Genomic DNA, 27,881 nt, shown 5'->3' on the forward strand with positions numbered 1-27,881 from the left:
TTTCAAGTAAAATACCAGTTTATTAAAAGAACTTTTATGAGAATCACAAACAGACTGCAGGTAAAGTAACGGTTGACAAAGCGATCGTCAGATCATTGAAGATGCTTTGCTGCTCCACTTTCTCTTGAAGTTGAAGCTTCCAGTTTTCCATTACGGGCCAGGTTTCCTTCTGGAGAGCAGCTGGGACACTGAAGGAGTACAGACAGCACGTGTGACCGGCGCCGTCAGCCCGCCACCTTACTGAGGCTGTTGTCAGCGTCAGCGGCGTCATGGACAGACAGTTTTCAAAGCTCTCGGTCTGATCAAAGCAGTAGACGACAGGGTAACCCAATAAAAGGCCAAACACGGTGCACAGGTTCCACCCTGCAGATCTGCTCCCAACACGAAAAGGCTGCTGAGGCTGCTGGAGGCGAAGATCGCCAACAAGACGCTGTAGATGTTGAAGTGTGCTTTTCAGCTGCGTCTGGGGGTCTGCCATGAAGGGCCTCTCCAGGGACGAGCCGACATCCACCCCGGCCACGCTGCAGTCGGTGAGCGCACGCTCCAGATGGGAACTCACTGCACTCACATTGATAACGACACTGTTTCCGTCCAACTCCACTGTGAGAAGAGAGCCGGAGAGGAGCCCGACAGACTGCAGGTCGCTCAAATACCGCTGCACCTGCTCCACGCCGGCGCCGTTGCCGTCATAAAGCAGAGCGGGTTTTAAGCCTAAATCTACAGCGGTCACCTGAGCAGCCAGGTCCAGACTTTGGGAGGTGGAGAGGGATTTTCTGCCCACACGCAGACAGCAGCGAGCTGCCGCCACGCAGCGCTCCGCTGCAGACATGGTGGAATTCAAACGCTTTCAACTGGAAAGTGCAGGTGTTGGAATAGACGGCTGTCTTTACAGGTGGTCCATGCAGGTTCAAAGAGACACAAAAAACAGGAAAATAGTACAACTTTTTATGAACTTTTGTGGTTCTTTTTTCATTTTTTTTCTTTGCTGGTCCAACAGGCCTGAAAGAGAAGAGACATTATGTCTGTTACAGATACAGCTAGACGGCAACCGTTTGTTTCCTAAAATAAAGGCCTTTCCATCCTGGCTTTGATTTTTGAGTAGGAAACCTATAAAGAGGGGGTCTCACCATCATTCTGATGCCCCGGGGCCGCGCTACGTCACAGGCTGAGGAGACATCAGGTCAAAGTCTGAAAGATTTCTCGCAACCCAAACACCAGCAGCAAATAGCCCCAAGTTGACAAGAAGATTCCTGAAAAAAAGAAACCAAGATTTAGCTCCCGTTGATGATTCAGAGTCCTGCTTCCTGTAAAACACAGATATCATTTCAAGAAGTAAACATTCATTCAATGCACAAAAAAGGAGGCTTTATGTGGAAAAAAACATTTAATGCACATCAACCAAAGCAGGGAGCGGTGATCCACTTAGCACAAGTTTCAGACAAGAAGTGAACTTTGTAATCGATATCCCACTGCTATAGATTCATTGTGTGGATATTTACAATAAGCCAAAGTATTGAATACATTTAAGCTGTTGATAATTTCATATGAATACAACAATTTCCAGCTGAATTGACGTGACAAACACATGACAACTGTTGATTTGAAGACAGAGGAGAATTCAGTGTCGCTTTTCTTTCATTGAAACTTATTTGAAGATATTCTTCTGTACGTTGCATCTAAGCCATCAGTCCTTATCGTTCAGCCCTATTTGTCAATTTCATGTTTGTTCAGTAAAACATGAAAACATTAGAATTTTACTGTAGAATTAATGCTTTGTGTTTAAATGGAACTGAAGGAACAGGTAAGCATTCTGTTTCATTTATTTATTTAGAAAAACTTTCATTTTCTGTTTAGCTTGTACGTTAGTAGTTAGTTTTGGTGCAACATTCAATGGCTGAATTAATCTTTAGTTTAACTTTTCAGCAGTAGAGAAATTGAAAGCACTGTTTGCATTCTGTCATTTTAACAAAATGCTTGGCGTCTAAAATTAGCTTTAAAAAATGGTAGAATTCAGTGTCATTTTAGGAAAGGAAACTAAAAATGTCCTGACTAAACATTAAACTGACGTGAATGTTAATGCATGGAGGTTATTGACCTCAGACTCAAAGAAAATTAGGTACATTTTTGCTTGATTCACTGTTTTCACCTCACTCTTCTTCTCTCTCAGAAGGATTTGCTGCTCACAAAATCCCATTTGGAGAACATTTATGGACAACTTTCTTTGTTGGAACTTGAATTAAATCTAAGTGCAACTAAATCTACAAATCAAGAAATGCTTTTTAAAACTGTTTATTAAAAGATTCAAACCTAAAAAAATAGTAAATAATAACCACGTTTATTTGTGCAAAAGCTACGTTTGTCACACATATACATAACAAACCAACTGTATACATGTTCACATAGTCCTCTGTTAATAGTTTTTGTCGATCATCATGTATTTTTATGTCTCGTTTGTAGCGTGTCTCTAACACTGAGCACTGCGAGGTTGTGCTCCAGTCCAGCTAGCTAGCGCGGCGCTAATGAGCAATCCTACAGTTTTTATCGAACAACTGCAACATTCTTACCTTTTAAAATCGTTTCTGTCCGTTACAAAACGACACGAGGAGCTGATCCAACCCATCACTCCAGTGGAAGGGCTCTTTTTCGCACCTGCTCCGCTCATCTTGCTAACATGCGGCGTCAGGGATGAGGAAGGGTCAAACGGGGAGGAAGAGTTTAGATGTAACACCAGTACGGAAAGCAACGGAGCCCAAACTTTCAAAGCGGGCGGCGTTTACTGCGCTGTTACGTGATTAAGGATGTCTGCGACTCGGTACCGACGGTTTCTGAAACTGTGCGAGGAATGGCCTCGAGATGAGACAAAGAAAGGTCGCGATTTGGGCACATTCCTGCGGCAGAGGGTCGCCTCCGCGTTTCGCGAGGGTGAAAACACGCAGGTAGAGGCTCTTAGCTTAGCTTCTTAGCAGCTGAGCTAAGATTATATGGCCATCAGCTGACGACCTTGGTGACCCGGCTGTTGATGCACGTGAAATGTCTTTCATAAATGTTCTTCCACTGAAACAAACATGAACCGACACATATTTATATATATTTGGAAGTATCATTTATGCAGAAATGTACCGGAAAGTCCTTTTCTTCGCCTCTCAATGGCTGAGTTTGTCTTTTCAACAAACACTTATTATTAAACGGATTTAAATGTGAAAAGTTAAAGTTTGAAAACTCTTCTTTATTGTTGATTTTATGGTTAATGTAATTTTACTTTTAATCTGTTCAGCAGGCTAACTATAACTGAAACTATTTCAAAATATGGTGAAACTGTTTTATTTATTGACAATGACATCAGGTTTAAAGAACAAGTCTTTCACTTTGAAAAAGAAATCACAAAACTGTTTTACAAATATTTGTAACTGGGCTTATACTATTTTTCATGTAAAGAAAAGTTATATATAGTGTGGGAAGAGTGCCATTATCAGGCTAAAATGTGACCTGCTGTGGTTTACACACATTATTAAAAAGTCTTATGCATGAAATATTGATGATTTATTTCTCTTAAAACGCCCTTTTGTATTTTTAAGGAAAAAATCCAAAAGGAATTTTCTCAGATTTCAACAAAGGAATTCATAATAAAAAATCTCTTGAATTTTTTATCACCAGATAGCCCAGAAAGAAATCGTCTATTTGGATGTTATTTTTATGAATATGTGCAGCAAACAACAGAATCCTAAGTTGGACGCACTTAAAATACATGCATGACATACGTGTGAATAGTATCAGCCTTTCTGAAAAATTGTTTTACAAAAAAAATAAAAAAATAACTTAAAAAGTACACTCCAAAAAGAGTGAAGATGAACTTTTTTACATTGTTGTAACTTAATTATTTAGTTTGGTGAAAATAAATATTTTTTTTTTAGTTCAGTCAACTTAAAAATAACACGTAGTTGTCTGACAGTTATTTTACTTTCAATCAACTTACTTCAATTAAGTTGGTGTAACTTTGGTGTGAAGCTGTCAACGCGTCATGATGACATTGGTTGAAACTTTAGAAAAATGTGTCAATTTAAATTGTATAAACAAAATTGAATTTTTTTTTTAAGTTGGATCAACTTTTCAAATTGAGTTGGATAGCCATAAAAATTTTAGTTGAACAAACTTAATTTAATTAGGTTGGATCAACCTTTTTCTTTTTAGAGTGTAAATCCAAATTGAATTCATCATATAAAGCAAAATCGACAACCCAGAACATGTTGAGATGGATTCTTGGTTTCTTTCTGGCCTTTAAGAATTTTATAGACCAGGCTCCTTCCTTTGTTAGTCCTTGTAATTGAAAGTCTAGTTTCCTTTTAATCCTTTTATCTAACAAAAGTACATTTATATATTATGACCCAAAGTATTCACATAGCAACATGTTTTCACTGGCCGTGCAAATTCCTGCTCTCTGTAAACCCCACAACCATCAGACGTTGGATAATCTAAACAAGTCTTTCCTCTGTTTGGTTTTTCATGACCATGCATTTTCATTCTCTCTAGATTTCAGATCCAGACAAATGTGACCAGATGTATGAAAGTTTGGCTCGTATTAATGGCAACGTATACAAACAAAAAGTGAGTGACATCCTCAAGCTTCCTCATTTATTTTACGTTAAAATTTGTTGCTGTTCCATGAAAACCTGCCTCTGCTGCTGCTGTGACCTCCTTTCTGCTCCCTTCCTCCATGTCGATGGTCATAAACCCATATTTAGACCAAAGGTCTCATCACTTTTAAAGCAGGCCACACAAGGTCAATGTTTGAGTAAACTTCAATTGACCGATATGGAAAACATGAGACCCAGAGCTCCTCGGATGGCTGGAGCACCTTGGTTACCACTGTTTGACCAGAGAAGAAAACTCATACATTCAAATGGCATTTTTCAAATCATCCAAAGAGCTTCTTTGTTTGTCCTGGCTTTGAATAAAAACTAAAACTGTAATCTCCGCTTTGTTCAGTTTCCTCGGGTGAGAGACACGAGCTTCACCGGAGTCACGGTTGAAGAGTGTCGAGTCCTCCTTTCAGGTACGGACTCCCAATTTACCATTCACTGTCCGCTCTTTTCTCACAATGAAGGGGGAATAACACGGAAAATGCTTTGTTTTCCAAATGCAGGAAGTATGCAGCAAAGCATGGATGAAGAAAAGAAGGGCTTGTGGAAGACATTAATGGAGAGGTTCTCCTCCAAAACGGAGGACGTTCCAGAAAAAGCTCCTGAAAAATAACTTTTGACCTCTTAAATGACCTTTTCCCATTAGTGCTTGTGTAGAAATAAAGTTTCTCTTTGTGACCTGGTGTGCTTCCATTAACTCTACAGGTTGTAAATTCACTGGAGGCAGAGGCAGACTCCTGTCACCTCTACCCGGTTAGAACGCCACACTGGCTGGGTATCCAGATCTTCAATTCCAAACTCTGCGCCATGGAAAATTCCCAAAAATCTCAGTGCGCATCGATGCTTACTACATTGGCGAATATAGACCACAATGCATTGCGTTTTCACTTCGGCAAAAGGGTGACACATTTAGGGCTCAAAGAATAAAAAACTAGTGAGCACATGTCTGAACTGTATTACTGGATAGCTGTGCACCAAAGGTCTTTGGGAGTTAAGGAGGACTGAGGGAATTTGGACCCAAATTCAGATCAGTGTTTTATTGTTGTGACCACAATGTCACTGTTGGCTTTTCTTTTTGGCAGTGCAGACTAAATACAGGTGACTGTACTTCACACCCCCACCAACAAAATCTGACAGTAGTTGACATAGAAAAGTGAATTCTGGTGTGATTTGCAGCATAGTGGGGTGAGCTGATGGACCTTCTTTGGTTTCTTGAAGGAAAGTTGGTCCAGTTGATCTAAGTTTTTATTTTTTGTCAACTCCTTAGGATTTTGAAGAAAAACTTTGAGGAGATCCAGTGAAAGAAAGCTAAAAAGGCTAAACTAATTCTTAGCCGTTTCTAATTCATGAAGAAAACAGTCGAGCCATCATCATCCATATATTTAGGAAAAGAGTCTCAAATGAAATACTGTAAATAGGGAGCAGCAATGCATATGAATGCAATTCCAGGAAGGAAAAAGGTTGGGAACCGTGAGTTTAAGACCGGCTTTTAAAGGAAGGAAAATAAAAAACGGTGTCTTTCTCCTAACCTTGAGAGGCAGCAAGTAATTGTCTGTGTATTATAAAACGAAGGCGTGTGCATTATGATCACATTAAATCCACGTCGCTTCACCTTTGATCCCACAGAAATCGCTCCCTTCATAAGAAGTGCCAGATGCTGAACACAACTGGAAAAAGAAACCATTTCTATATAGGTCACAGTACACGAGCACATTTGGTAAATCATGGCACCGTATGAACCTTCTGATGTCACGGAGCGCACAGCTACACAGGGAAACCGAGCAGGAGGTTTGGAAAAGCAGGTTTAATGTGATCAGAAGGGTTGGACAGCAGAAATGTCCTCCTACTCCTCTTTCTCCTCTGCATTGTCTCTCCATATGCAGTAGTTGAGGGACGTGGCGAGGCACAGCCAGGCGAGATAAGGCGCCAAGAGCAGAGTGGCGGTGCTGCTGATGGGATACCAGGACGCCATGGTGGCGCCGACAGTCCCAGTGAGGAGCACGATCTCCATCAGCGCCTAAATGTAACAGAGACGATGCAATAACGTTCATAGTGTCTGTACTGATAACTGACTTATCAGGTTCTTCTGTTATCAGACAGGGTTGTGTTGTTCACATACATGACATGTGGTTGTGTTGTTCACATACATGACGTGTGGTTGTGTTGTTCACATACATGACGTGTGGTTGTGTTGTTCACATACATGACGTGTGGTTGTGTTGTTCACATACATGACGTGTGGTTGTGTTGTTCACATACATGACGTGTGGTTGTGTTGTTCACATACATGACGTGTGGTTGTGTTGTTCACATACATGACGTGTGGTTGTGTTGTTCACATACATGACGTGTGGTTGTGTTGTTCACATACATGACGTGTGGTTGTGTTGTTCACATACATGACGTGTGAATGTGTTGTTCACATACATGACGTGTGAATGTGTTGTTCACATACATGACGTGTGGTTGTGTTGTTCACATACATGACGTGTGGTTGTGTTGTTCACATACATGACGTGTGGTTGTGTTGTTCACATACATGACGTGTGGTTGTGTTGTTCACATACATGACGTGTGGTTGTGTTGTTCACATACATGACGTGTGGTTGTTTTGTTCACATACATGACGTGTGGTTGTGTTGTTCACATACATGACGTGTGGTTGTGTTGTTCACATACATGACGTGTGGTTGTGTTGTTCACATACATGACATGTTTTGACAGACGTGTCTGATAACAGAAGAACCTAAGAGCTCGATGCATTCTAACCAATCACAAGTATGTACATGTTTACCTTACCTACTCTAGTAATCATGTGGTGTTACACGTACCAGTTTTAGCTTGTGTGCGCCAAAGAATATAGGAGTCCAGGCCCAGTTCAGAGCGAGCTGCGTGCCATAAAGTCCCAGTGGAACCAAAGCATCCTGGGTAAAACCTCCAAGCTCTTTCCAGATCAGGTAGGAGCCGTATCTGCAGAGGTTATTTAGATGAGGAGCATTTCGCCAAGACCGTAGACCCAATGACCCCAAGACTTACCCCATGCTAGTGTACAGACACGTCCACACCACAGGGAACGCTGCGTTTGGCGGGCGCCACGAGGGTTTCTTCAGAGTGGGGTACCAGGTTTTCACCTGTTTCCGTGTGATGAAGCCCCCGTAGAGCCCTCCTAAGTGTGGCAGGGCCGTCATCCCGATCATAGGCAGCCACATGGTCTGTGATGAGAACAGATAAGGTTTCAGTTTAAGTCATTCTTTAGGAATCTTCACGAGGAAAATGCCACAAGAACACAATATAAACACAATAAAAGACATATTTAATCAGAGTGGGTCTGCAGGAAACAGACAAAGGTGTCAAAAGGTCAAACATGGTTCACAAGCAACTAAATTCAGATTAAATACATTTTTTAGTCTAATAACACGTTTCCTACAAATAAGTCTTTTCAGGTCATGATAATTTGTGGAAAACTACAATTCTTAAAAGCACAACATTACCCACAATCCTCATCATCCTCATCAGAAAATCTTGTTTTTGGCGGGTTAGGCTCCCTTTATTAACCAACATGTTAAAACGAGATCATTGAACACAAAACTCAGCATTTGCAGTTCTATACAGGACTCAACTGGGAAATTCTTTTAAGTTCTAAAACCCATCCGGGACGTTTGGTACTAGAGGGAGCAAACTTCACAGAAGAAGCAAACGCCACTAAAACGTGATGGCGGTACAATCGTTTCTGACATTTTCCTGATGACGTATCCTAATTCCAAAGTTTATGGTCGCCTTCGCTCCAACAATCATCCGTGAGGAGTGTGGACGATAAGTTGAACGGAACTCACCCCGGTTCGGCGTTCGGCTCTTCGACGGGGAATACCGACAGCGTAGCTTTCGGAGGGAAGCCTGAACTCAGCGGCGGCACGCGCTGCTATGTTGTGAAACTGGGGGCGGGGCCGGGTTATCGGACAGGTCACTCCTCGGCCACGCCAACCGCAGACGTGACGTCGTAGCGTGGTAGACTCTGATTGGTCGCCATGTCAAACGGATTCAACCGACAGTTGGCTGTGCAATAAGCAAACACCACCAGACCAGACTGCGTTCGAGGATTTAGACATTCGTTTCCTGTTCGTCCTGCTTCGTTGATGGACGCTACCGACTGACACACCTACGGGGGCCGGAAACGGGACGAAAACAGCTCACGAAATAAGCCCCGCCTCCTTGGAGTGGACGATTTAAGGTCATTCTTCACATTTTTCATTGGGTTTTCTCTGTAAAACCTTTGGATAAAGAAATTATTCTAGGTTAGCTTATTGACAAAGTAGAAAAAGATTTTATTTTTATTAAACATTTGTTTTTAGTATTAGCAAAATTCCATGTTTATAAAGCCAAAAACTATGGAAGCATTTGTGTAGCATAATGAAAAATACAGGTCAAAACCAGAAATGCTTTTTCATTTTCAAAATGTAGCTGCATCAAATGAATTAAAATGAAAATGAAAACCAGCCAGGGCACCCAGGCCAGGGCCCTGCTGGCCCTGGCCTGGGTGGCGGGCTTGGTCATCCGGGGAGCGGTTGTTCCCTGCCGGTTCCCGTGTGGCGTTGGGGGGATTCCGGCTGCCGCTGCTGCTGCGGTGGGGGTCTTGGGGTGGGGATGGCTGGGCACTCTCCCTCCTTCTTGTCACGTTCCACCATCCATTTTAGAAGAACATAAACACTCACCTGAGCACAGGTGTTAGCTCACCTTTGCACTAACAGTTTGCATGACTGAATGACTGAAATATTTCACACTAGTTGGTTTTAAGGCATAAGTATGCGTGTGAGCACTATCTGTATTGTGTACATGTCGACAGGTGGACATTTTTTGCAGCTAGCAGGTGTGTTTATAACATTTGAGTGTGTGTGTGGACAGGCCCCGCCCTTTTTGTACTACATTTGAACCTTACCGTAACGATAAACAACCAGTAAACTTGTTGCTTTATGCTGCTTCATGGTCTTATCCCCCTTCCCCTCCTATTATCACCCTCCTACCCCCCCCTCTCTCTAACGTCCCTCTCTCTTCTTCCCCTCTTTCCTTTTCCGTCCGGTCCAACACCAAAGATTTTCAAACATGATTGAAATTAATAAAGTTTGGCTTTTTAAAAAACAAAAAACAAAAATGAAAATGAAAAAGCAATACTTCAAAATGCTTTTTCATTTTCTACTTTAAACCGTGTATTCTGTGTCACAATTAAAATGAAAATGCAAAGAGGGGATTGCATTTTCATTTTCACATCCACCCTGCAAATAGTGTCGCATAATTCAATTTGACTTAGCATTTCCAGAGAGGAGGCGGGGCGATGACGTCAGTGCTATCTCCATGTGTCTGGCTGCTAACAGACACATGCTAGGAGTAGTGCGGCCAGGCTTGTAGCCTTGTGTTAGCGGCAGAGAAGAGGGCTTTGTGATGGTTGTGCACTCCTGATGATTGTACACAGCTTCTCAGGACTACGTAGCAGCATTTCTGCCCTCCACGGTCGTCCTTCGGACACACCGTGGTTTGTCGAAACTTTTACCAGGACTAGCTTTGTCTTCAGGCCGGCAGTTGCCTTTGATCCGAAACTCTAGATTATGAGTGAGCAGGTCTTTAATAATAATCCTAACAGTAATAAAAGCACATTTAGAAGATACGTTTTGGTCCAACCAGCAAACGTTTAGCATGAAATCTGCTATAGCTGTTGATGGGGCTCCAGCTGTCCTCAACATTAAAATCAGCGCAAAGCTGCAGGAGACTATCTTCTAAATGTGCTTTATTATTGTTATGATTATAATTAAGGGCCTGCTCGCTCAAATTTTTTTAAATCCGTGTGGTCAGTGCTTTTTGCTTCACTGCAAGGACCCGAAAGACGGGTTAGCATTAGGCTAATACGTGCTACAAACATTGGCCGTGGAGGGACTCAAAACTCAATCCAGCAATGAGCATCTTGGATGTAAATATGTGGGAATGACATCAGCCTTTATTTAGTCTGGACACCACTGGAAACACAAGTTCATATGATGGTTTAGAGCTTCTCAGGCCTGCGTAGCAGCACATCCTCCTTCAGAGCTTCCCAGGACTAGCTTTGTCCCCGGGCTAGCGGACCAGGTTAAGCTGTTAGCTCCGTCTAAAGACAAAGCTAGTATGTGAGAAGCTTCGAACCCTGGGCCCAGGCTCCATCCGAGGCCTAGCTGGTGCATCCGGCTGCGGACTGCAGGGGTTCTGAAGGAGGCTATGGTCCCAAACTTCGGACCGCAGAAGTTGGAAATGCTGCTATGTAGTCCTGAGAAGCTGTGTACAATCATCAGGAGTGCATAACCGTCACAAAGCCCTCTTCTCTGCCGCTAACACAAGGCTACACTGCTCCCAGCATGTGTCTTTTAGCAGCCGGACACACTGAGGTAGCAGTGACGTCATTAAGCAGGAGGGGCTCTTCATCTGTCTCTGTGGCTTCGTCTGGGTGACGGACAGCCGGACTCCAGAGTCCCCAGGTTCACCCTCCTCAGCAGAATAGAATAGAATAGTCTTTAATAAGGTGTGGCTGAAGGCGTGTCAGCAGGATTGTTAACTTCCTCAGTGTATTCCTCCACCGTCCAACAATTTCCCCGGTCAAAGTTAACAGTCCACATACATGCAGAAAACTGATTTCCACTCCTGACTTGCCAGGTGGTTCGCCAAAATCTCTTGAAGGCTGATTGATACTTCTTCTCTGTGGTCTCACTGAACTCCTCCCAGGACTGAGTTTTTATCTTGGGGTGGCCGTGGTGCAGCGGTAGGGCGGTCGACCCATGATCGTAATATTGCAGGTTTGATTCCCGCCTTGCAGGCCCATGTGTGGAAGTGTCCTTGGGCAAGACACTGAACCTCACCTTGCCTGGTGGAAGGTTGGCGCCAGTGTTTGGCAGCGGATCCGCCAGTGTGTGTGTGCATCGGTGAATGTGTGTGTGACTGTAAAGTGCTTTGGGTCTTTGAAAAGACGTAGAAAAGCGCTATATCAGTAAATGCCATTTACCATACGCCATTTAACAACACAGTCAAGACTGCAGCTTGCTGAGACCACCGGTACCTGCTAGCTGGAATTTCTGTGATGAGCACAGAATCCCATCCACCGGATTTGAGCACTGCTCAGGCTCAAATAGAGGGAGGCCCTTTCATCCAATCACACTCCTCCAGCTGCCACTGTTCTTAGGCTCCACCCACCTTCAGTCTCTCAAGAAGACTTAAGTCCAGATGCCATGATTCAACTTTAGGATGTCACCTAAATGAGCGAGAACCTGCATTGACATTATCCTCCTGAAAAAAGTCATTGTGAAAAAACACATAATAAAACATTTCAGAGGATCAGAAGTTCCTGTTGTTCTTTCTCCCTTTTATAGTTTAAAGAAAATTCTTAAACTGCTGCTGTTTCTCTGCAGGAAAACCTGATGAAGATCATTTCTGACAATGGAAGGTTTGACACATTCAGGACCTTGTTGCAGGTGCAGTAGTCAGATTACCTGTCTTCTGTTGATCGATGAGAGAGAATGATGTCAGCACTTCTGTCATGCTTCACTCCTAGTTCTCCAGCACACTGGCATTGAAGTGTCTTGGAGAGATCCTTGGACCCAGTCGACAGCTCTTTGCTGGGTTCTTTGATTTGGTTCTGTGGAGGATTTTGGGAGATTTTTTTCATTTCTTCTGTGGTGTCCATGTCTCCCACATGGACATTACAGAGGGGGAGTCAGGGGAGCAGGGATCCCCCCGCCGCCTGCTCAGGCTTTTCTTTTGTCGTTTCATCATTCTCTTATTTTTTGATAAATATGTACTTTTTAGATCTGACGGATGTCTGCTGCCCTTTTTCCGACCACTTCTGGATCAGGTGCATTGTTTATTCCATCAGCTGTTCTGGCAACAAAAACGTTGGCAGGACATCGCTGTTATAATCTGGTTTTTGTTATTCAACAGAGCTATAGCACCAAGACAACTTCCATGCCAGGGGATCAATAACATTCTAAGAAGTTGAATTCTGTTATAGTTTAATAAATGAGGCTCAAAGCACATGCTCACTAAGTTGAATTGATGTTTTGAGACTGGAATACGTCTGTGAACACGCGACATATTTATAACAGGTGAAATTTCATATTCAAGACAAGCAAAAGTCAAAACAGTCATGTCAAATGTAAACTGTTGTATTCACATTTTTTATTTTAAGATATGCATGTTTCTTATTGACAGTATTCTCTTTAACAAACAAAAGCAGATTCTTGAACAGTTGTGCTTTGTGAAGACCAGCAAGTGAATCCTGCAAAGAGCACAGTTTATAGTTAAAGCCAGTTTTGTTTTGTGGGTTTGATCAAAGCTTCGGCATCTCATTCTGCTCAGAGGTAACAAACAAATGCCTCTCAAATGCTCCCAGCACAAAGCATTGTCCACAGTGAGATACTCAGGTTCACCATCCTCAGCCTCCAGCTGAGGCCAAACATTACATCTGACAGAGAAGTCGGCTCTGCTGTCCAGCCCACTGAATGGAAGGAAACCTTTTCCCAGAACCCTCAGCTCTTAGGTGCAGCTTTCAGCTTCCTTTGTGCATCTTTGTGCTTCTTCCGAACCTCCTTTGGAAAAGAAAGCAGGAGTTTACACTTAGTCATAACACCTGGTCTTCAGATGGAAATATGAAACCCATAAAACGTTCTTCAAACACTGAAACTGTGATTTTGGAGGAGAAGAAACACAGAACAAGAGGAGATACACACATACCCACACACACCATCACACGGAGACACTCCTACACACACAAGGAGATATAGACACACACACACTTTCCGATACACACTCGAATACACAACATTAAACTGCTGTGTATTTTATCTGTTCAGTGTGATAATCGCTTTCCTGGGACTAACCCGTCTGAGCGTGGTCCTCCTCTCCTCCCACTCCTCCCTCTGCTCCTCTAGCTGGCTGGAGCGGCAGAACAACGTTGGACCTTCTGGAGCAGAACAGAGCTGTCAAATGACTTTTCTGGCCAGAATCTAAACAGCCTCTTTTCTTTCAAAGCATCTCCTACCTTTCAGTCTGGTGTCACCAGGGTAGAAGAAGAACAAATCCATCGACTTTATGGGAGTTTCTCTGAGATAATATGATACAAACAAGTTCAAATACGCTCAGTTCAAAGAGGTCGTTAGCCGTTTGTTCCTTTCATTAAATCTATCAGTGCTAACACTTTTCTTTAGACAAAAATGCATAATATTAACTGGATTTAGGACCATTCAAGCAAAACTTTCTTTGGCCTGTCTTGCATTAAGTTTGTCTGATTCAACATTATTTGCTGCTCTCAAAAACAATGTAACAAAACAGAATGAGGATAAAGTGACGTTTGTCAGAATTATAGTTCTTTACTCTGTTTCAGTGGATGCAGTGCTTTGCCTCTCCTGCTCCTCATCAGAGCTGCTGTCATGGACACATTGGTTTTGCTGCCATGACACCTTTGGAGCCTGGATGCTCTCCACTTTGTATTCAGCTGTTAAAAGAGATGAAAGTTAAAGGTTTGAAATGAAATGAAGATCTGACTAACAATCCGGTTGTCTTACTGGTCTCTCTGCCGCTTGCCTCAGCGTCAACCCCAAAGAAAGAAAATTTAAATCCAGATGATCCCTCTTTCGTGGTAGTGGGATCTTCTGAGAGCAGAGACGACTGCAGCTCTTCCGCCTTTCCTCTGTCCTCCTCTTCCTTCACTTGGTCCCAGTTGGTCTTCTCTGGATTAGAGAGGTCTTCTTTCGTCTGACCAAACACACCCTTCAGGTCGCTGGAGACTTGGTAAAAGATCTCAGGTGAAACTTCTGGAAGCTTCTGAGCCTCTTCTCTCTTCTTCCTCCTGGCGCTTTTGCTGTGTAGACAGCAGATCACATGATGCAGAGGGCAGGTGGAGCTGATCCCGTGCACATGATGCGGTCATGACGTTTTTTATGTGGACTCATTTTAAAGACACAAACATTTCAGTAAATGTTGTAAATGCAGTGTGAAAACGGTAAAAACAACATGGAAAATCTGCTGAAGTGAGTCTGAAGAGGAAAAGGAAACTATCAACTATGCTGTCCAACTACCAGTCAGATGTGGAGGAGTCTGAACTATTTAGGATAAGATCAAATGATGGAGAGTATCAGAAAAGCATGAGAGCTCTGTAATAACCTCTAGTAAAAAGAGTGGACTCTTCACACTCCTACCTCTCAGTACTTTTGATGGTTTTGGTCTCAAACGCAGAGTGTTCTTCTTTGCTGGGATCATAATGTAGTGTGGACACATCTCTGTAGACACACACAAAAACAATCTTTTATTGTCTTTTCATTTCAATGTAGATGTTCTGGATCCAAAGCGGCTCAGACTCCCTGTGAGGCGCACCTGAACTTTGCAGCTTTTAAGAGCGTCTTGCTGCTGGGTTGTTTGCTACTTCCAAGGACGTTTTGAAGAATAGACAGGTTATTCTTCTTCTCCTCCTCCAGGGCCTCATCTTCCACAGTCAGGCTTCCATTTGCCTCTAAACAACAAATTTGTATGAGAACAGTGGCCCAACGACAACAACGGCTTAATTCCTTCCTGAGCCGTCATTAGAGAGAAAAAACACAAAGTTCACTGATGCATCTGACATCAACACACCCATCTCTTCCTCTTCCTCCAGAAAGCGCTCGTCCATCCGAAACCGCTCATCAGTTCCAAAGCGATGCTGCAGCGCCATCAGCTGGACAACAAAACAACTGTCAGACGTAGAAGTTCTGTTCTCCACATTTTCCACGTACAGGATTTCAGTCTTTTGTCATATAAGCAAGTGTCTCTTGCATTGGTCATTCATCAATGTGCGCAGATGTCCATCAAGGGTTTCAGGTCTTTACGGGTGAATTTGGTTTTGAGCCATTCAAAATATTTGGTTGGTCGAGAGTTATGCAGTTCATACGTATTTTACGTGGTTTATATGCAATTATTCTGTAAATCTTATGCAATGCAATTTACCGTATTTTAGGTCTTTTTCAGGAGCTTATCACAGACACATCAGAGAGGATGCTGCCTCATTGTTATTCTGAAGTGTTATCATGTGGATGCTGACTCTGTAGGCCAGTAAGTCAAAGTAGATAGCGAGTAGAATTCGTGTGACCCGCTGGAGTAGTAGATTTTTTTCCTCAAAGAAAAGGGGTTGATTCTGTACAACTCTGGTTGAGTTATAGTCAGGTTGAGTTATCCAGGGTTAGTTGAACTGTAGGGGACTGCAGATGCTTCCTGATCAGAACATTTACCGGGAGGACAATTAAGGGTGTATTCATTAAGCAAAAGTCTGTTCAGACATTCTCGTCAGACTGACACAGCTCTCCAGAGGCAGAAACAGCTTTGAATGTATTCCGTCACATTTTCCTGACACAAATGTTCACATGCTGCATCCCATAAAATGTAAAAAGCCTTGAACAAAAAGGCCATCAGACCACCCAGAGGAAATAAAACCAGCAAAGAAAAAGAACAGTTGCTCTTCACCTTTTGTCCCGCCTGACCCTCAAACTGAGGCCGAATGTGAAATCCGTTATCTTCCTCTTCAGCGCTGTCCTCTTCCTCACTGCTGTCAAACAGTTGTGGGCCTGTAAACTGCAGATGGAGACAAAAATTCATGAACTACTTTTGGCGGCATCAACAAAATGTGAAAACTGAGTGAATCCATCTCACCTTGTCCTTTGTGGCTCTCTGATTGGCTACTGCTCTGCTCCACACCGCCTCCTCTTCTGACTGGATGTCCTGGAGTTTCTTCTTTGAACTTGCTGCCCAACTCTTTTTCTCTTCTTCATCTTCATTGTTTTCATCATCAGAGTCAAAAACGACGCGTTTGCCTGCTTTTGGAGGTGGAGCATCCTGGTCAGAAAGAATAAAGAGAAACCAATTAAAAACTACAAATCACATAAAGGCAGAATCCGAATTCTTACCTTACCCCTACAGCTTCTCCCTACCTTTCCAATTGTGGGGGCATTTGGAGGGGTGGGGATGTCTGAAATAATTTTTATAATGCGGAGGGATTCCGAACCCTCCACCGAGAGGGGGTTTTCCGTGCCGCGCTGTGCCGTAGAGAAGAGACATTTCTTCCCGTGGGTGTGCTGAGACATAGACTCAAAGGATCTAATCCAGTCACCAAACAGGTTCAGCTCTGGACACCGGAGACTGAGGGCGCATGACAGGACTGTTTCATGGCTGCAGACTGGGATGTTTGAAGCTGGAGCCACTCTGGAGGCCTCTTCTGTCAGTGCACAGGATCAAGCTGACTATGACTATGTGACTGAGTACATCAGCACTTGTGTGGAAAACATCATGACCACCATCCAAGTCAGGAAGTTTCCAACCAGAAGCTCTGGATAAACAGCCTTGTATATAACATGCTGCATCCTCACTCCACTGCATTTACATCTGGCAATGAGACTGAGTACAAAAGTGCAAAGTACGGCAAAGTATTTGAATTGACCTTTAACCTTTAGGCATTCAGAGCAGACAGCTCATGTACAGGCAAACCTGTTTCCTTACTGTGCAAATGACAATAAACTCCTTTCAATCCTTGAATCCTCTGAGGCACAGAAGTTTACATTTACATGTTAGTACTGACTCTTTGTTTTAGCACGGCCTTTTTAAAGTTATATACAGATGTTATGTATTTTCCGAGTGCTAGCAGCTCCGTGCTAACGTAGCTGACTGCTGACTATTGATGACGCCATTGAGTGGGAGTAATGTCTGAATATGAAGACATTATTTTTCCATAACTCTGCTTGGGGGGCAAAATGTAGAGGTAGGGAGAAGTCACCTCAAAGCACGCTAGAAAATTTCCCCCTTTCGATTCAGAAGATCTTTGTCTCCACAGATGCAGATTCCTGCAATCCCATTTCGAGAATGCTGCACCTCTTAAACATGGATCTGGCACGGGCCAGTTGGCGTCCAAGCAGGACGAGCCACTTTTAGATCCATGATGCAGTTCAGACTCACCAGATTGGCCAAAGCTCCCTGAATGAGCCTCTTCTGCTCTTCAGCCTCTTTCTGTTTCTGCTGGAGGGCAGACAGCCGCCTCAGGTTGGCCTTCCTCTGCAGCTCCTCCTCTTTCCCAGCATTCAGTTTCCGATGAAAAGGTGGAGGCACTGCTTCCACAGAACCTTCATCAGGGAAGATCTTCCCTCTGTCTTCTTCAGAGAAAATCTCTGCTGAAAGCTTTTCTGCAACATTAGCCTGCCGGCCTGTTGTCCTCTCCTCTTCCTTTTCCTCTTCGTCACTGGAGGAGGAAGACTCTGATGCTGTGAGGACTTTGTGAAGAGTCCTTTTTCCAACTTGCAATAAAGCCTTCTTCTCGCCTTCCTGTCTTTCTGTCCCTGATGTTCTGGTGTTCATCTGTGGAGCTTCAGAGATCTGCATCTGCTTTTTAACCTCCATTCCTCTTCCATCCTTTTCTTTTGTCAGAGTATTGTCCATTTCCTTCAGTGATTTGGTTCCCTGGAAGGCTGGCAACGACACGCCTTCAGGTTTTTTTCTCTCGTTCTGCCCGTCTTCGTCGCTGGTGCTCTCCTCCAGGATGGCGGCGAGGATCTCTTCAGGGGAGATGCCCTTCTTGAGCGCAGGCCACTCTTCAGGGCCGGGTGCGAGCTCTGGGTTTTCTTCAGACCCGCGATCACAGGCCGTCTCTGAGCTCTGCGAGGCATCCTCAGCAAGTTTCTGAAGATCTGCGAACGACATCTCCAGACAAGTGCCGTGTGAGAACATGGCTTCATATTCAGAATCTGAGCAGGATCCTTCAGACTCCTCCTCCTCCTCCTCCTCGTCATCACTATGCGACACAGAGGAGGATTGAAGCACAGGCAGGACTCTCGATTTGTTTCTTTTCTCCCCCAAATCAAAATCCTCTTTGAATGAAAAAGTCTGAAGAGGAAGGGGGGCCTTTACTTTCTCCTCTTTCTCTAGGGGTCCACTCCTCCTCTTTGCCTTCTCATTCGCGTTGTTGATAAGTGTAGAGACATTTCTTCTAGATGCAAAGAGTTCATCTGTGTCAGCAGAGTCATACTCATCCTCACAATCTGGAATCACAAGAAAAGTCTTGTTATCAACAAGCGCCATCATTGACTGACTTGCTAAGACAAACACGTAACCAAGGCTTTTCTAGTCACCTTTCCGCCCAGATTTCACCGAGTATTCGAGTCCCACCACCTCAAGTTGACTCTCCCCGGCCTCCTGGTGCAGTGCATTATGGGAACTATCCTGAGCTGCCATCAGCCGGCAAATGTCCTCATCCGAGTCCACATCACTGTCAGGGGAAAGCTGTGCCTTGGTCCTGGTTGGTCCAACGGAGAACTGCTTGGATTCCATGTCATCCTCAGAGGAATTGTTCTGCTCCAATCTAACGAACAAAAGAAAAAGAGAAGATTTAAGGCATCGGTTTTTCACAGAAACCAACACCAAGTAAGAAATGGAGCATTTTTCCAAGTTTATTTCTAAGCTGGAAAGACCTGAGGAAGAGGACAAAGTTTAAAAAGGATTAAAAAAAGGAAGAAAAATAATGAATCAATAAATCAAAATGGATTTATTTATAAAAATATATATATATAAACAGGGAAACAATAAAACAAAGTTCTAAGCAGAGCTGAAACAAATTGAAAGGATTTTGGCTGCTCGAGCAGCTGAAAACCGATGAAACTCATGCTACGTTTGGCAGAAGAAAGCTTGAATACGTGTTTCCATACAAGCTTTCCTGAGGAAAGAATAATGCCATGATTCCAAAACTCTTCTGAGTCAAAGCAGCAGGAACTTCATGATGGGAAAATGTCTACGGTACCTCTTTCTGTCCAGAGCTTTACAGATGTTGATGCCATGTGGTCGACTCTTCTTGGCCCTTCTTGGCTTGTAGGAAGGGAACTCCCCCCGCCTCTTCCTGCTGATGTCATCATCCCCTCCATCTAGCTCCCAGGTGAGCTGGCTGACAGGTGTGGACTGATCGTCTGCGCACCGGTCCAGCTTGCGGATGTTATGGCTGTATTTTGAAGGGTCATACTTCATTACTCGAGCTTTGTTGCCTTTCTGACACCTGAGCTGCAGGACAGGGAGGACGCGACCAAATTTACTGACCACCCAGTCCTGAAAACAGAGCACACACATGAAACCAAAGGTCTGTCACTGACATCAGCTGCTCATCCAGACTTCAAACTGGACCAAAGAGAGACTGAACCTTATGTCCTGGGACTTCGGTCCCTGGCACTGCAGCCTTCATAGTAAAGTTGTCGATGCCAGCTTTGCTAAGAGAGTCCAGCAGGTTTTGCCTTCTGTCATCTGCTGCAGCCTGCTGGAGATCCTGGTTTGCCACCGCCTGCTGCTCCTGAGCCAGTCTAACCCACAGACAGTCAGTTTCAAAAGGTTTCACATGCCCCTTCACTTCAACATCTACAGAAACCAGAGTGGTCAGAATGTTAGAACTGCACCTGTGCAGGAAACTCTCCTTGGCTGTTTCAATCTGCAGAGTTCCTCCTTTCCATTTGGACTTGTTTAGCACCGTCAAGCCTCCAGAAAAAACACACAGGGCCAAGGAACAAACATTAAAACAGCTCAGTGTGACAGAAAACACAACTCTTACTCTACATAAGTGTTCACACCAATGCCCTGCACAGTCTGACTAGAGTGTATGCAGTAAACAAGTATCAACGTTACTGCTTAAACCAACTAAACACCCCCTCTCCATACTGACGATTCAACCACTTTTTACTTACATCTTTTCAAGTCTGCATCTGAAATGCTGATGTTGATGTAGCCGAATGTTTTGTAAGGAACTCCTGTAAGAAAAGAATAGCAAGACCACAACAGTAAGGACACAACAGAGAAAGGGATGGAACTTCAAACAGTTAATGAATGCAATAAGAATGCTCCTGAACAAAGACACTCAGCCAATAAGAATGCACCTCTTTACCTCTTATCCTATCAGAATCAGAATCACTTTATTGATCCCACACGTTGGAAATTTATTTGAAATTTTCTATTGACCATATTTTAACAACCATACGACTACGGACTATGTGTTGATGTGTGACTTCGGTAAAGAGGACCTAGAGAAAATAGTATGAGAACGGTACGGAGAGAAGTGAGGACGTGAAAGTAGACACCCCCCCCCCCCCCCCCCCCCCCATAGTACAAAGGTGCAGGTATGTGCATAATGCAGAACAACTTCGTTTTGGAAACCCTGAAAATGCAAAGAGACACGATTATGAAGCTCAGTTTAAACTGCAGCTATCAGCTACGCGGAGGAACACGGGAATAGAGCAGCTGCCAGAGAATTAAAGATGAATGAATCCATGGTTCACAAGTAGAGGAAGCTGGGAAACGTACTCCGACAAGTCAAGATGACGCAGCTGAGTTTCCACGGAAAAAAAGTGAGGTGGCCCGAAACCGACTTGACTGAAGGCAGAAATGCTTGCAGAGCAAAGGAAAACTGAACATTTTCAGGGAGGTCTTGGTGCTTTCGTTTTGTGAAAGGGGCCATTTTTCCATCCAGGTAAGACCTACAGTCGCGCAAGCAACTTCCAGCGGATGACAATGAAAAACTGTCCATCTTCCGCTCCTTTTACTGGGAGGCAGCGCCGGGCGAGTTACGCCACACTTTGAGAATGGCTGGGAGAAACTTGGGCTGACGTGTCTGCTCACACTGGATTCCAAGTGCAGAGAAGCCGGCATCATTAATGAGGAGCCGTACGGCAACGAGACGGACTCTGGCGATGAGGCAATTGGTGGCGTGTTTGATAGAAATTTAGCCCAGCTGTTCATTTCAGATACAGAAGATGAGGACTTTGATGGATTTTTGGATGCTGACTGATGAGTGAAAAAATGAAAAATAAATCACAACCAACATGCACGTTTTACCGGTTTGTGTTAACACCTATTGTATGTGTCAAATACAAAAAAAGCCCACATAACTGAGACTGCATCTTATGGTCGTGAAAATACTGCTCTTTGCCTCATTTCATATTACATTTTTTTCGCCTCTTTAACTAAAACTCAAATCCATCAGAAGGTAATAAAAACAAATATTAATCGAATTAATTTTATTTTCAATTATGCAAAAGAAATGCTTCCATACTCCGCTGCATTTGATTGGTTTTGTTCTACTAGTTTTTTTTCTTGTTTTTAAAGGGTCAATACATGAAAGCCTGAGTTTGAAACGGAACTAACATCTTAAAAGTATCATTCTGCATCACACAAGCAACTGAAACCTATCATTGAGCTTCGGAAGATTTCTTGCCGCCGGACTCCAGCACTGCAGCAGCCAGGCATGTTTGTGGGTGACAGAAGAATGACATGAGAACTCTGCCCCACATCTTCTCACCTTCCTCGTCTCTCCTGGTCCGCAGCTCCACGTCCACCACGTCTCCAAACTTCCCGAAGCGATCCTTCAGCTCCTTCTGGGTGACGGTGTGACTCAGGCCGCCCACAAACAGACGCCGCATTTCTCCACGCGTGGCTGCTGTCTGAGTGCCTCTCTCCAATTTCTTCTCCGGCGGTGGTAACTTGAAATTCAGCGTCTGATGAAACGCAGCACGAAAGATTAGACACACTAAAATATCGCCTTAACCAATTAAAGTGGCCTCAATATCAAGAAGATACACTAGACCCATCAAAGTAGATCATCCATTTACTCCAAAGAAGAGGGAGGAACAGACGTGTTTACCTCACACGCGGCCAGCCGGTCCCACCTTCTTTTGAGTCCGTGTCAAGTCCCGTTGCGATTTCCTTCCACGAGACAGAAACGTTCCGCTTATGTTGTCTTTTTTCATCAAATGCAACGTTTTGTTTTTTAGAAAAAGCATACAAAAACAAAAGAGCACGAAATAATTTTATATTTATTCTATGAAATATGACACACACACATAAGGCAATTATTGGCTGGAGTTTCGTTCAGCATCGGGTTGAGTCCGTCTCGTCTAAGATCCGTCTAATGAGTTACACGATCACGTTCTGGAGGAGGGGTGCTGTGACATTTCATATTGGACTAGCTGTAATTATTAGCTTATTTAAATAATAAATAATTACATAAATAAACATAATGTTACTCAAATGTGCATTATAGTAACTGGGGTGTATAACTGCAAAAGACCGTACATTTGTAAGCACTTCAGAAGAAACCTGCACCCCCTTTGAGTCACGCGAAGTGGAAGAGTCCAAAGCGCGCGACGTTCTAATCTAATGTGTTTTGGCAACTCGACATTTGCAAGAAGTATTACTTTAAAGCAATAACTGTAACAAAAATATCGCCACGCGCCTCTAAATACCGTGTGTTATATAAATATAACACATTAGAGTATTTCTTTAAATTGACCACCCTTGTTTTAGTGAATGGCGGCGGTAAGTCAACACTTTCTTCGAATCGTACCTTTCGAGAAATTTCAAACATAAACACTGAGTATAAGTGTCATCATGGGGATGTCCAACGTTAAGGCGGTCGCTCTTTTATCGCAGTATTTTACCCTACGCAGTTAATGTAACTATTTAAAAATTATTTCTATTGTCTGAATGTTGTTGCTTAGCCTTCAGACACCGTGCTGTGCAGGTGTTGTGCTAAACTAAAGTACATTAGAGTAGTTATCCCTGTCAGAATGTGTGTGTGTGTGTCTCCATGTCGTTGCACTCATATGTCGGTCCCGAAAAGACAAAAACAAAATAAAATAAAAAATGAGGTGGATGTCCATAATGTGTTTGATTCTGAGACTGCTGAGGGTTTCATGTTTACGCTGCTTGCTTCAAATGTTTGCAGTTTTTTCACAACAGCAGAGTCAGTGGCCCCAAATGAGCTTTGTTTGGCTACTGTGAAGTTGCAGATACATTTGCTCCCATTAGGGAACCTTCTGAAGAACTTGCTTTGGTCTTTGTGTAAACACAGAGGATAAAATTTATAGTAACTGGATTTAATCAAAATGCTGAAAAGACATAAAAACATGGCTGTAAACAATAGAACCATGGAAGTGCAAACTGGGGATGTGAAGGTTGCTGTCCAGGTCAGGGGGATGCAGATCAGATGTAGTCATCCTGCCTGTGGCTGCAGCAAACATCATGAGGGGGAAATGTGGGACTGGACTGGATGTGTGGAAGTGCTGCTAGATCTTCAAAAGGAGGAGACACTTCCTGAAGAAATGTATTCTCTGCATTATGTTTCTGCGCCCTCCTCAGCCGGGGCCCATAATGCAAGTTGGGTTACAGCTCTAATACTGCACTAGAACTATTTTACACTGCAAAAACGGAATCTTAAGAAAGTAAAAAGACCCTTGTTTCAAGAAAAATTGTCTGGTTTTCTGTCCTGCAAAATAATAAGATAGTCTCCTGCAGCTTCGCTGATTTTGCTGTTCGATGACAGCTGGAGCCCCATCAACAGCTCTAGCAGATTTCGCCATGCTAAACGTTTGCCGTTTGGACCAACACGTATCTTCTAAATGTGCTTTATTACTATTATGATTATAATTAAGGGCCTGCTCGCTCATATTATTTTTTTAATCCGTGCAGTCAGTGCTTTTTTCTTCGCTGCAAGGAGGACCCGAAAGAAGGGTTAGCATTAGGCTAATACGTGCTAAAAACATTAGCCATGGAGGGACTTAAAACTCAGTGCGGGTAATGTCGCAATGAGCATATTGAATGTAAATGTGTGGGATTTACATCAGCCTTTATTTAGTCTGGACACCACTGGAAACACAAATTCATATGATGGTTTAGAGTTTCTCAGGTCTGTGTAGCAGCACTTCCTCCTTCAAAGCTTTCCGGACTAGCTTTGTCTCTGTCCAAAGACAAAGCTAGTCCGAGAGAAGCTTCAAACTGTGGGCCCAGGCTCCATCCGAGGCCTAGCGGGTGCATCTGGCTGTGGACCGCAGGGTTTCCGAAAGAGGCTGTGGTCCCAAAATCCGGACCGCATAAGGCAGAAATGCTGCTACGTAGTCCTGATAAGATGTGTACAATCATCAGGAGTGCACAACAATCACAAAACCCTGTCCTCTGCCGCAAACACAAGGCTACAAGCCTGGCCGCACTTCTCGTAGTGTATGTGTCTCTTGGTTATGTTCACACTGCAGGACTTGAATTTCGAATTAAATACGAACTTTTGTGATCTCCTGTGTGACCGTGAAATGACCCAGAAGTGACCCGCACGCGCAGAAGAGTACTCAACGAGGAACAATGTCACTGGTGGTTTGCGGAAGTAGCTAACGTTAACAATGGATGTCAACAACAGTGTTGTCAACAGTGGAGCTCTTTTTGCATTATTACATTTATTTTCACGAAGGAGCCAGCACAATTACAATCTTCTCATTGTAAGAAGGCATTGGAGCCGGGATCGTCTGTAACCACTGTTGTGTAATGGGGATGTGGATGTGCTGGGGCCGCATGCGCGCGCGCGTGTGTGCAAGAGAGGGGCGAGAGTGCGTGTAGTGCAGAAGGGAGTGAGAGGGGCAGCGGAAGTGTGTTGGGGAGGAAGGAGAGCGGTGATAAAAAAAGGTTTCCCCCAGAATAAATGCTATTGACTCTCTATTAACCCGCTCTGGAGAATCTGAGGGTCCGAACGGGGAAGTGAACCCCGGAAGAGGATCCGCCTTCGACCCTGGAGAAGGTCTCCCCGCGCTTCTTCTAACCAAAGTTGGAAAGTAAAAAAAGTAATTGCGGGAAAGGTTCAACACCACGCTCGGCCATTTAGCTGGAAATCTTTTCAAAAACCGCCCAGTTGCGATAAGAGCCCTTAAGTTTGGCCTGAATAGAGCTGTCACCCCAAATATGAATCCAATCGGGGATCTCGCTTCCCTTCCACTGACTGGTCTCAGCAGCATCGTCCACCAGGGTTGATGTTTACGTTCTCGTTCCCGCCTACTTCAACGCAGAATGATGAAGTTTGTAGCGTATCGATGACGTACGGGTCGGATTCATGTGGCCTGGCCGTTCAGACGGCGGTCGCATTTAAAAAGATCAGATATGTATTGGATTCAGGACCACATACCCAAGTGGCCTTTTGTATTTGAAAAGAACTTCCATTTTGTACCATAAAGTAAAAAAAAAAAGGATGGATGAGCAGACACCTCGCTGGCACAAGTAAATACAGAATGGTGAGTGAGGAAGCGACGAAGGTTTAAGCTTTTAGTTAACGGTCCATTCTATCTGCAAATTCTTTTCTTATCCGAATTATCGGCATGAAGTCATGTCGTCCATTATTGGCTGATGATAATCGGTATCCGATATTATTGTGCAACCCTAATGAAAACAGCAGAATGCCTTCTTTTGACTGTAATTTCCTTTTTGATAAATTAGAATTCTTGATAAGACCATTTATCTTACCCTTCTGGCATATTTCATTTATCTTATGTAAAGATTATCTTCCAATGGGGTAAGAATTTTTTGCTTAATTCTCAGGGGCTTGTTTATGCAGCATTCCTGAGAAAGATTATAATTTCTCATGTTCATGCTTTAATTTTTGTAACTTTCCTGAAAATAATTATTTATTTTATAACTTTTACCTTAAGCATAAGTTTTAACAGAGGGTGTACTGTTGGTTTTGTAAAATCAAATCAACAGTCCTGCTTCAGAGAGTGACCTCCTGTCTTGAGACATTATGTGCTTCTTTTCCTGTTAACTCAAACATTTGATCTTTGCTCCTCAAGATGCTGGAGAAGATGGGTGCGGAGAATGCTGATGAGGTGAAGATGCTGGAGGGTCACATTGAGCATCTGAAAGCTGAAATTACATCACTGCAGCATCAAAAAGAAGAAATTGACAGGGACGCAATGTTCCACTTTAAAGGACCAATGCTAGATGCACTGTGAGTTTCAGCTTTTCCATTCTTATGCCTCACTGTGAAGTTCCTTATAGGAAATCATTGTCATTTCTCCTCACAGGCTTATTGTGTGTAGGCAGACACGAGACAAAGATGAGGAGGTGGTGATGTCCAAGCTGAAGGAGGAGGTGGAGGAGTTGGAAAAGGACTTACGACTGCAGACTGAGATGAATGGCATCATTGTGGAGAACTGCAAGATAAAAACTCTCTTTAGAAGTAAGAGCAATGGGGTGTTTCACCTCAACATACATTTGAAGATTTGTGAAGAGTCTGCAATAAAAATTCAGTATATTTTTCTTTGCAGCTGCATAGCTTAGTGGGAAATCACATAGGGAGTGCGATGAGCTTCATCCACCTTCATCCTTAGGTGCCACTGCCTGTAGTGCTCAAGCGCTGTGCAGTCCAGATACAATGATAAAATACAGGGTTGTGTCAGGAAGGGCATCCGGCATAAACCAAATTCCGTGTGGAGACCCCTAAAGGGATAGTAATCTGTTGCCTTTTTCTTTTAAAGCAAACTATTTTATTTTTTGTTTTAATTTTAATATATAAATTGAAATGTTTTACATTTTATTATAATAATTTACAGCTAAGGTCTGTGTGTGTGTGTGGGTGTGTGTGTCCTAGGTGAGGGGAAGTGGATCCGTCAGGTCTGCGTATCACTTCAGTGCTCTCATATGGTTTTCCAAGTGGACTTCCAAGTCTCGGAGACTAAAGTGAGTCTTTCCTGTGTTTACATACTTAAATTGGTTTTCACATCTCATTCTGCATTTTATAAATGCAACATACAGAGTTTCTTTTACATCCATAAAGCAAACATTTTTCCATAAGCAAATGTATATCAATTTTAAACCAATCCTGCTTTTGGTGTTTTCTCAGCCTTCCTCACATGAAGCTCTTTTAGGAAAAACCCAGCTGTGAGATCCACTCACTTTTGTTTGGTTAACTTTTCTGATGGCATTAAAGCAGAGCGTTTGAAAAAGAGAATTCCATTGTTTTCAAGATTTCAAGAAAAACTTTTTGTCAGCTAGTTTCAGATGACGAGACTATAAATCTCCCCACAGGTGGTTAGCTAATTGCAAACATTAGCTTTGTGAAAAAATGCAAAAGCTGTGGTTCTATGTGGAGGTGTGCCCTGCAAAGAAGTAATGGGACAACAACCTTGTAAACATGGCTCTAAAGATCCTGTTACATTTCACCATCAAGTTGCAAATTGAGATATGCTTCCCCTGTTATGAAAACAGATGCATCACAGTTAAAACTCTATTTTACAAAATAGCATTGTTGCAAATTCAGCAACATACCATCCAAGTTTTGTTCATGAACTCAAACGAAAATAGAAACCTGCTAGAGTTTTCTGTTAGGCATCAGGAAAAAACTGCAACCCTTCACTATCATGGACACACCTTAGAAAAAAGTTGCTAAATTTA

The 27,881-nt window shown here is 43.2% G+C and overlaps 5 protein-coding genes across 9 annotated transcripts; 2 read left to right on the plus strand and 3 right to left on the minus strand.

Moving 5' to 3' along the window:
• Window positions 1-2,726, minus strand: tomm6 (translocase of outer mitochondrial membrane 6). Of its 2 annotated transcripts, none has more exons than XM_004086125.3 (3): window positions 2,565-2,687; window positions 1,128-1,250; window positions 1-999 (listed from the first exon to the last, which is right to left on the minus strand). In XM_004086125.3, exon 3 carries the CDS (start codon window positions 827-829, stop codon window positions 44-46), a length of 786 nt encoding a protein of 261 aa, XP_004086173.1. In that variant the 5' UTR covers window positions 830-999; window positions 1,128-1,250; window positions 2,565-2,687; the 3' UTR covers window positions 1-43. The 2 variants fall into 2 exon arrangements, with proteins under 2 accessions (XP_004086173.1, XP_011492898.1); XM_011494596.1 differs by having other exon boundaries at window positions 972-999; window positions 2,565-2,726.
• Window positions 2,604-5,315, plus strand: LOC101156472 (ubiquinol-cytochrome-c reductase complex assembly factor 2). The gene is made up of 4 exons (XM_004086124.1): window positions 2,604-2,936; window positions 4,528-4,602; window positions 4,984-5,050; window positions 5,141-5,315. Exons 1-4 carry the CDS (start codon window positions 2,799-2,801, stop codon window positions 5,248-5,250), a joined length of 390 nt encoding a protein of 129 aa, XP_004086172.1. The 5' UTR covers window positions 2,604-2,798; the 3' UTR covers window positions 5,251-5,315.
• A 1,111-nt stretch (window positions 5,316-6,426) lies between these two features.
• tspo (translocator protein) lies at window positions 6,427-8,741 on the minus strand. The gene is made up of 4 exons (XM_011494591.2): window positions 8,471-8,741; window positions 7,674-7,849; window positions 7,469-7,607; window positions 6,427-6,654 (listed from the first exon to the last, which is right to left on the minus strand). Exons 2-4 carry the CDS (start codon window positions 7,844-7,846, stop codon window positions 6,481-6,483), a joined length of 486 nt encoding a protein of 161 aa, XP_011492893.1. The 5' UTR covers window positions 7,847-7,849; window positions 8,471-8,741; the 3' UTR covers window positions 6,427-6,480.
• Window positions 8,742-8,765: 24 nt separating this feature from the next.
• On the plus strand, window positions 8,766-26,824 carry LOC105358860 (centromere protein P). The gene is made up of 5 exons (XM_020701459.1): window positions 8,766-8,865; window positions 12,056-12,118; window positions 26,279-26,436; window positions 26,513-26,667; window positions 26,756-26,824. The coding sequence occupies exons 2-5, from the start codon at window positions 12,065-12,067 to the stop codon at window positions 26,761-26,763; spliced, it is 375 nt and encodes a 124-aa protein (XP_020557118.1). The 5' UTR covers window positions 8,766-8,865; window positions 12,056-12,064; the 3' UTR covers window positions 26,764-26,824.
• nol8 (nucleolar protein 8) lies at window positions 12,793-22,432 on the minus strand. 4 transcript variants are annotated; one of them, XM_020701458.2, is made up of 18 exons: window positions 22,321-22,432; window positions 21,979-22,174; window positions 20,372-20,434; window positions 20,087-20,165; window positions 19,837-19,993; window positions 19,447-19,745; window positions 18,782-19,011; window positions 17,616-18,691; window positions 16,320-16,502; window positions 16,134-16,241; window positions 15,270-15,351; window positions 15,015-15,150; window positions 14,840-14,920; window positions 14,207-14,502; window positions 14,016-14,136; window positions 13,684-13,745; window positions 13,523-13,602; window positions 12,793-13,231 (listed from the first exon to the last, which is right to left on the minus strand). In XM_020701458.2, the coding sequence occupies exons 2-18, from the start codon at window positions 22,097-22,099 to the stop codon at window positions 13,172-13,174; spliced, it is 3,234 nt and encodes a 1,077-aa protein (XP_020557117.1). In that variant the 5' UTR covers window positions 22,100-22,174; window positions 22,321-22,432; the 3' UTR covers window positions 12,793-13,171. The 4 variants fall into 4 exon arrangements, with proteins under 4 accessions (XP_020557117.1, XP_020557114.1, XP_020557116.1 ...); XM_020701455.2 differs by having other exon boundaries at window positions 13,523-13,605; XM_020701457.2 differs by lacking the exon at window positions 22,321-22,432 and adding an exon at window positions 22,289-22,311 and having other exon boundaries at window positions 13,523-13,605.
• Window positions 26,825-27,881: the final 1,057 nt, after the last annotated feature.

This window comes from Oryzias latipes, chromosome 5 (assembly GCF_002234675.1).
Source record: "Oryzias latipes chromosome 5, ASM223467v1".
NCBI lineage: Eukaryota > Metazoa > Chordata > Actinopteri > Beloniformes > Adrianichthyidae > Oryzias > Oryzias latipes.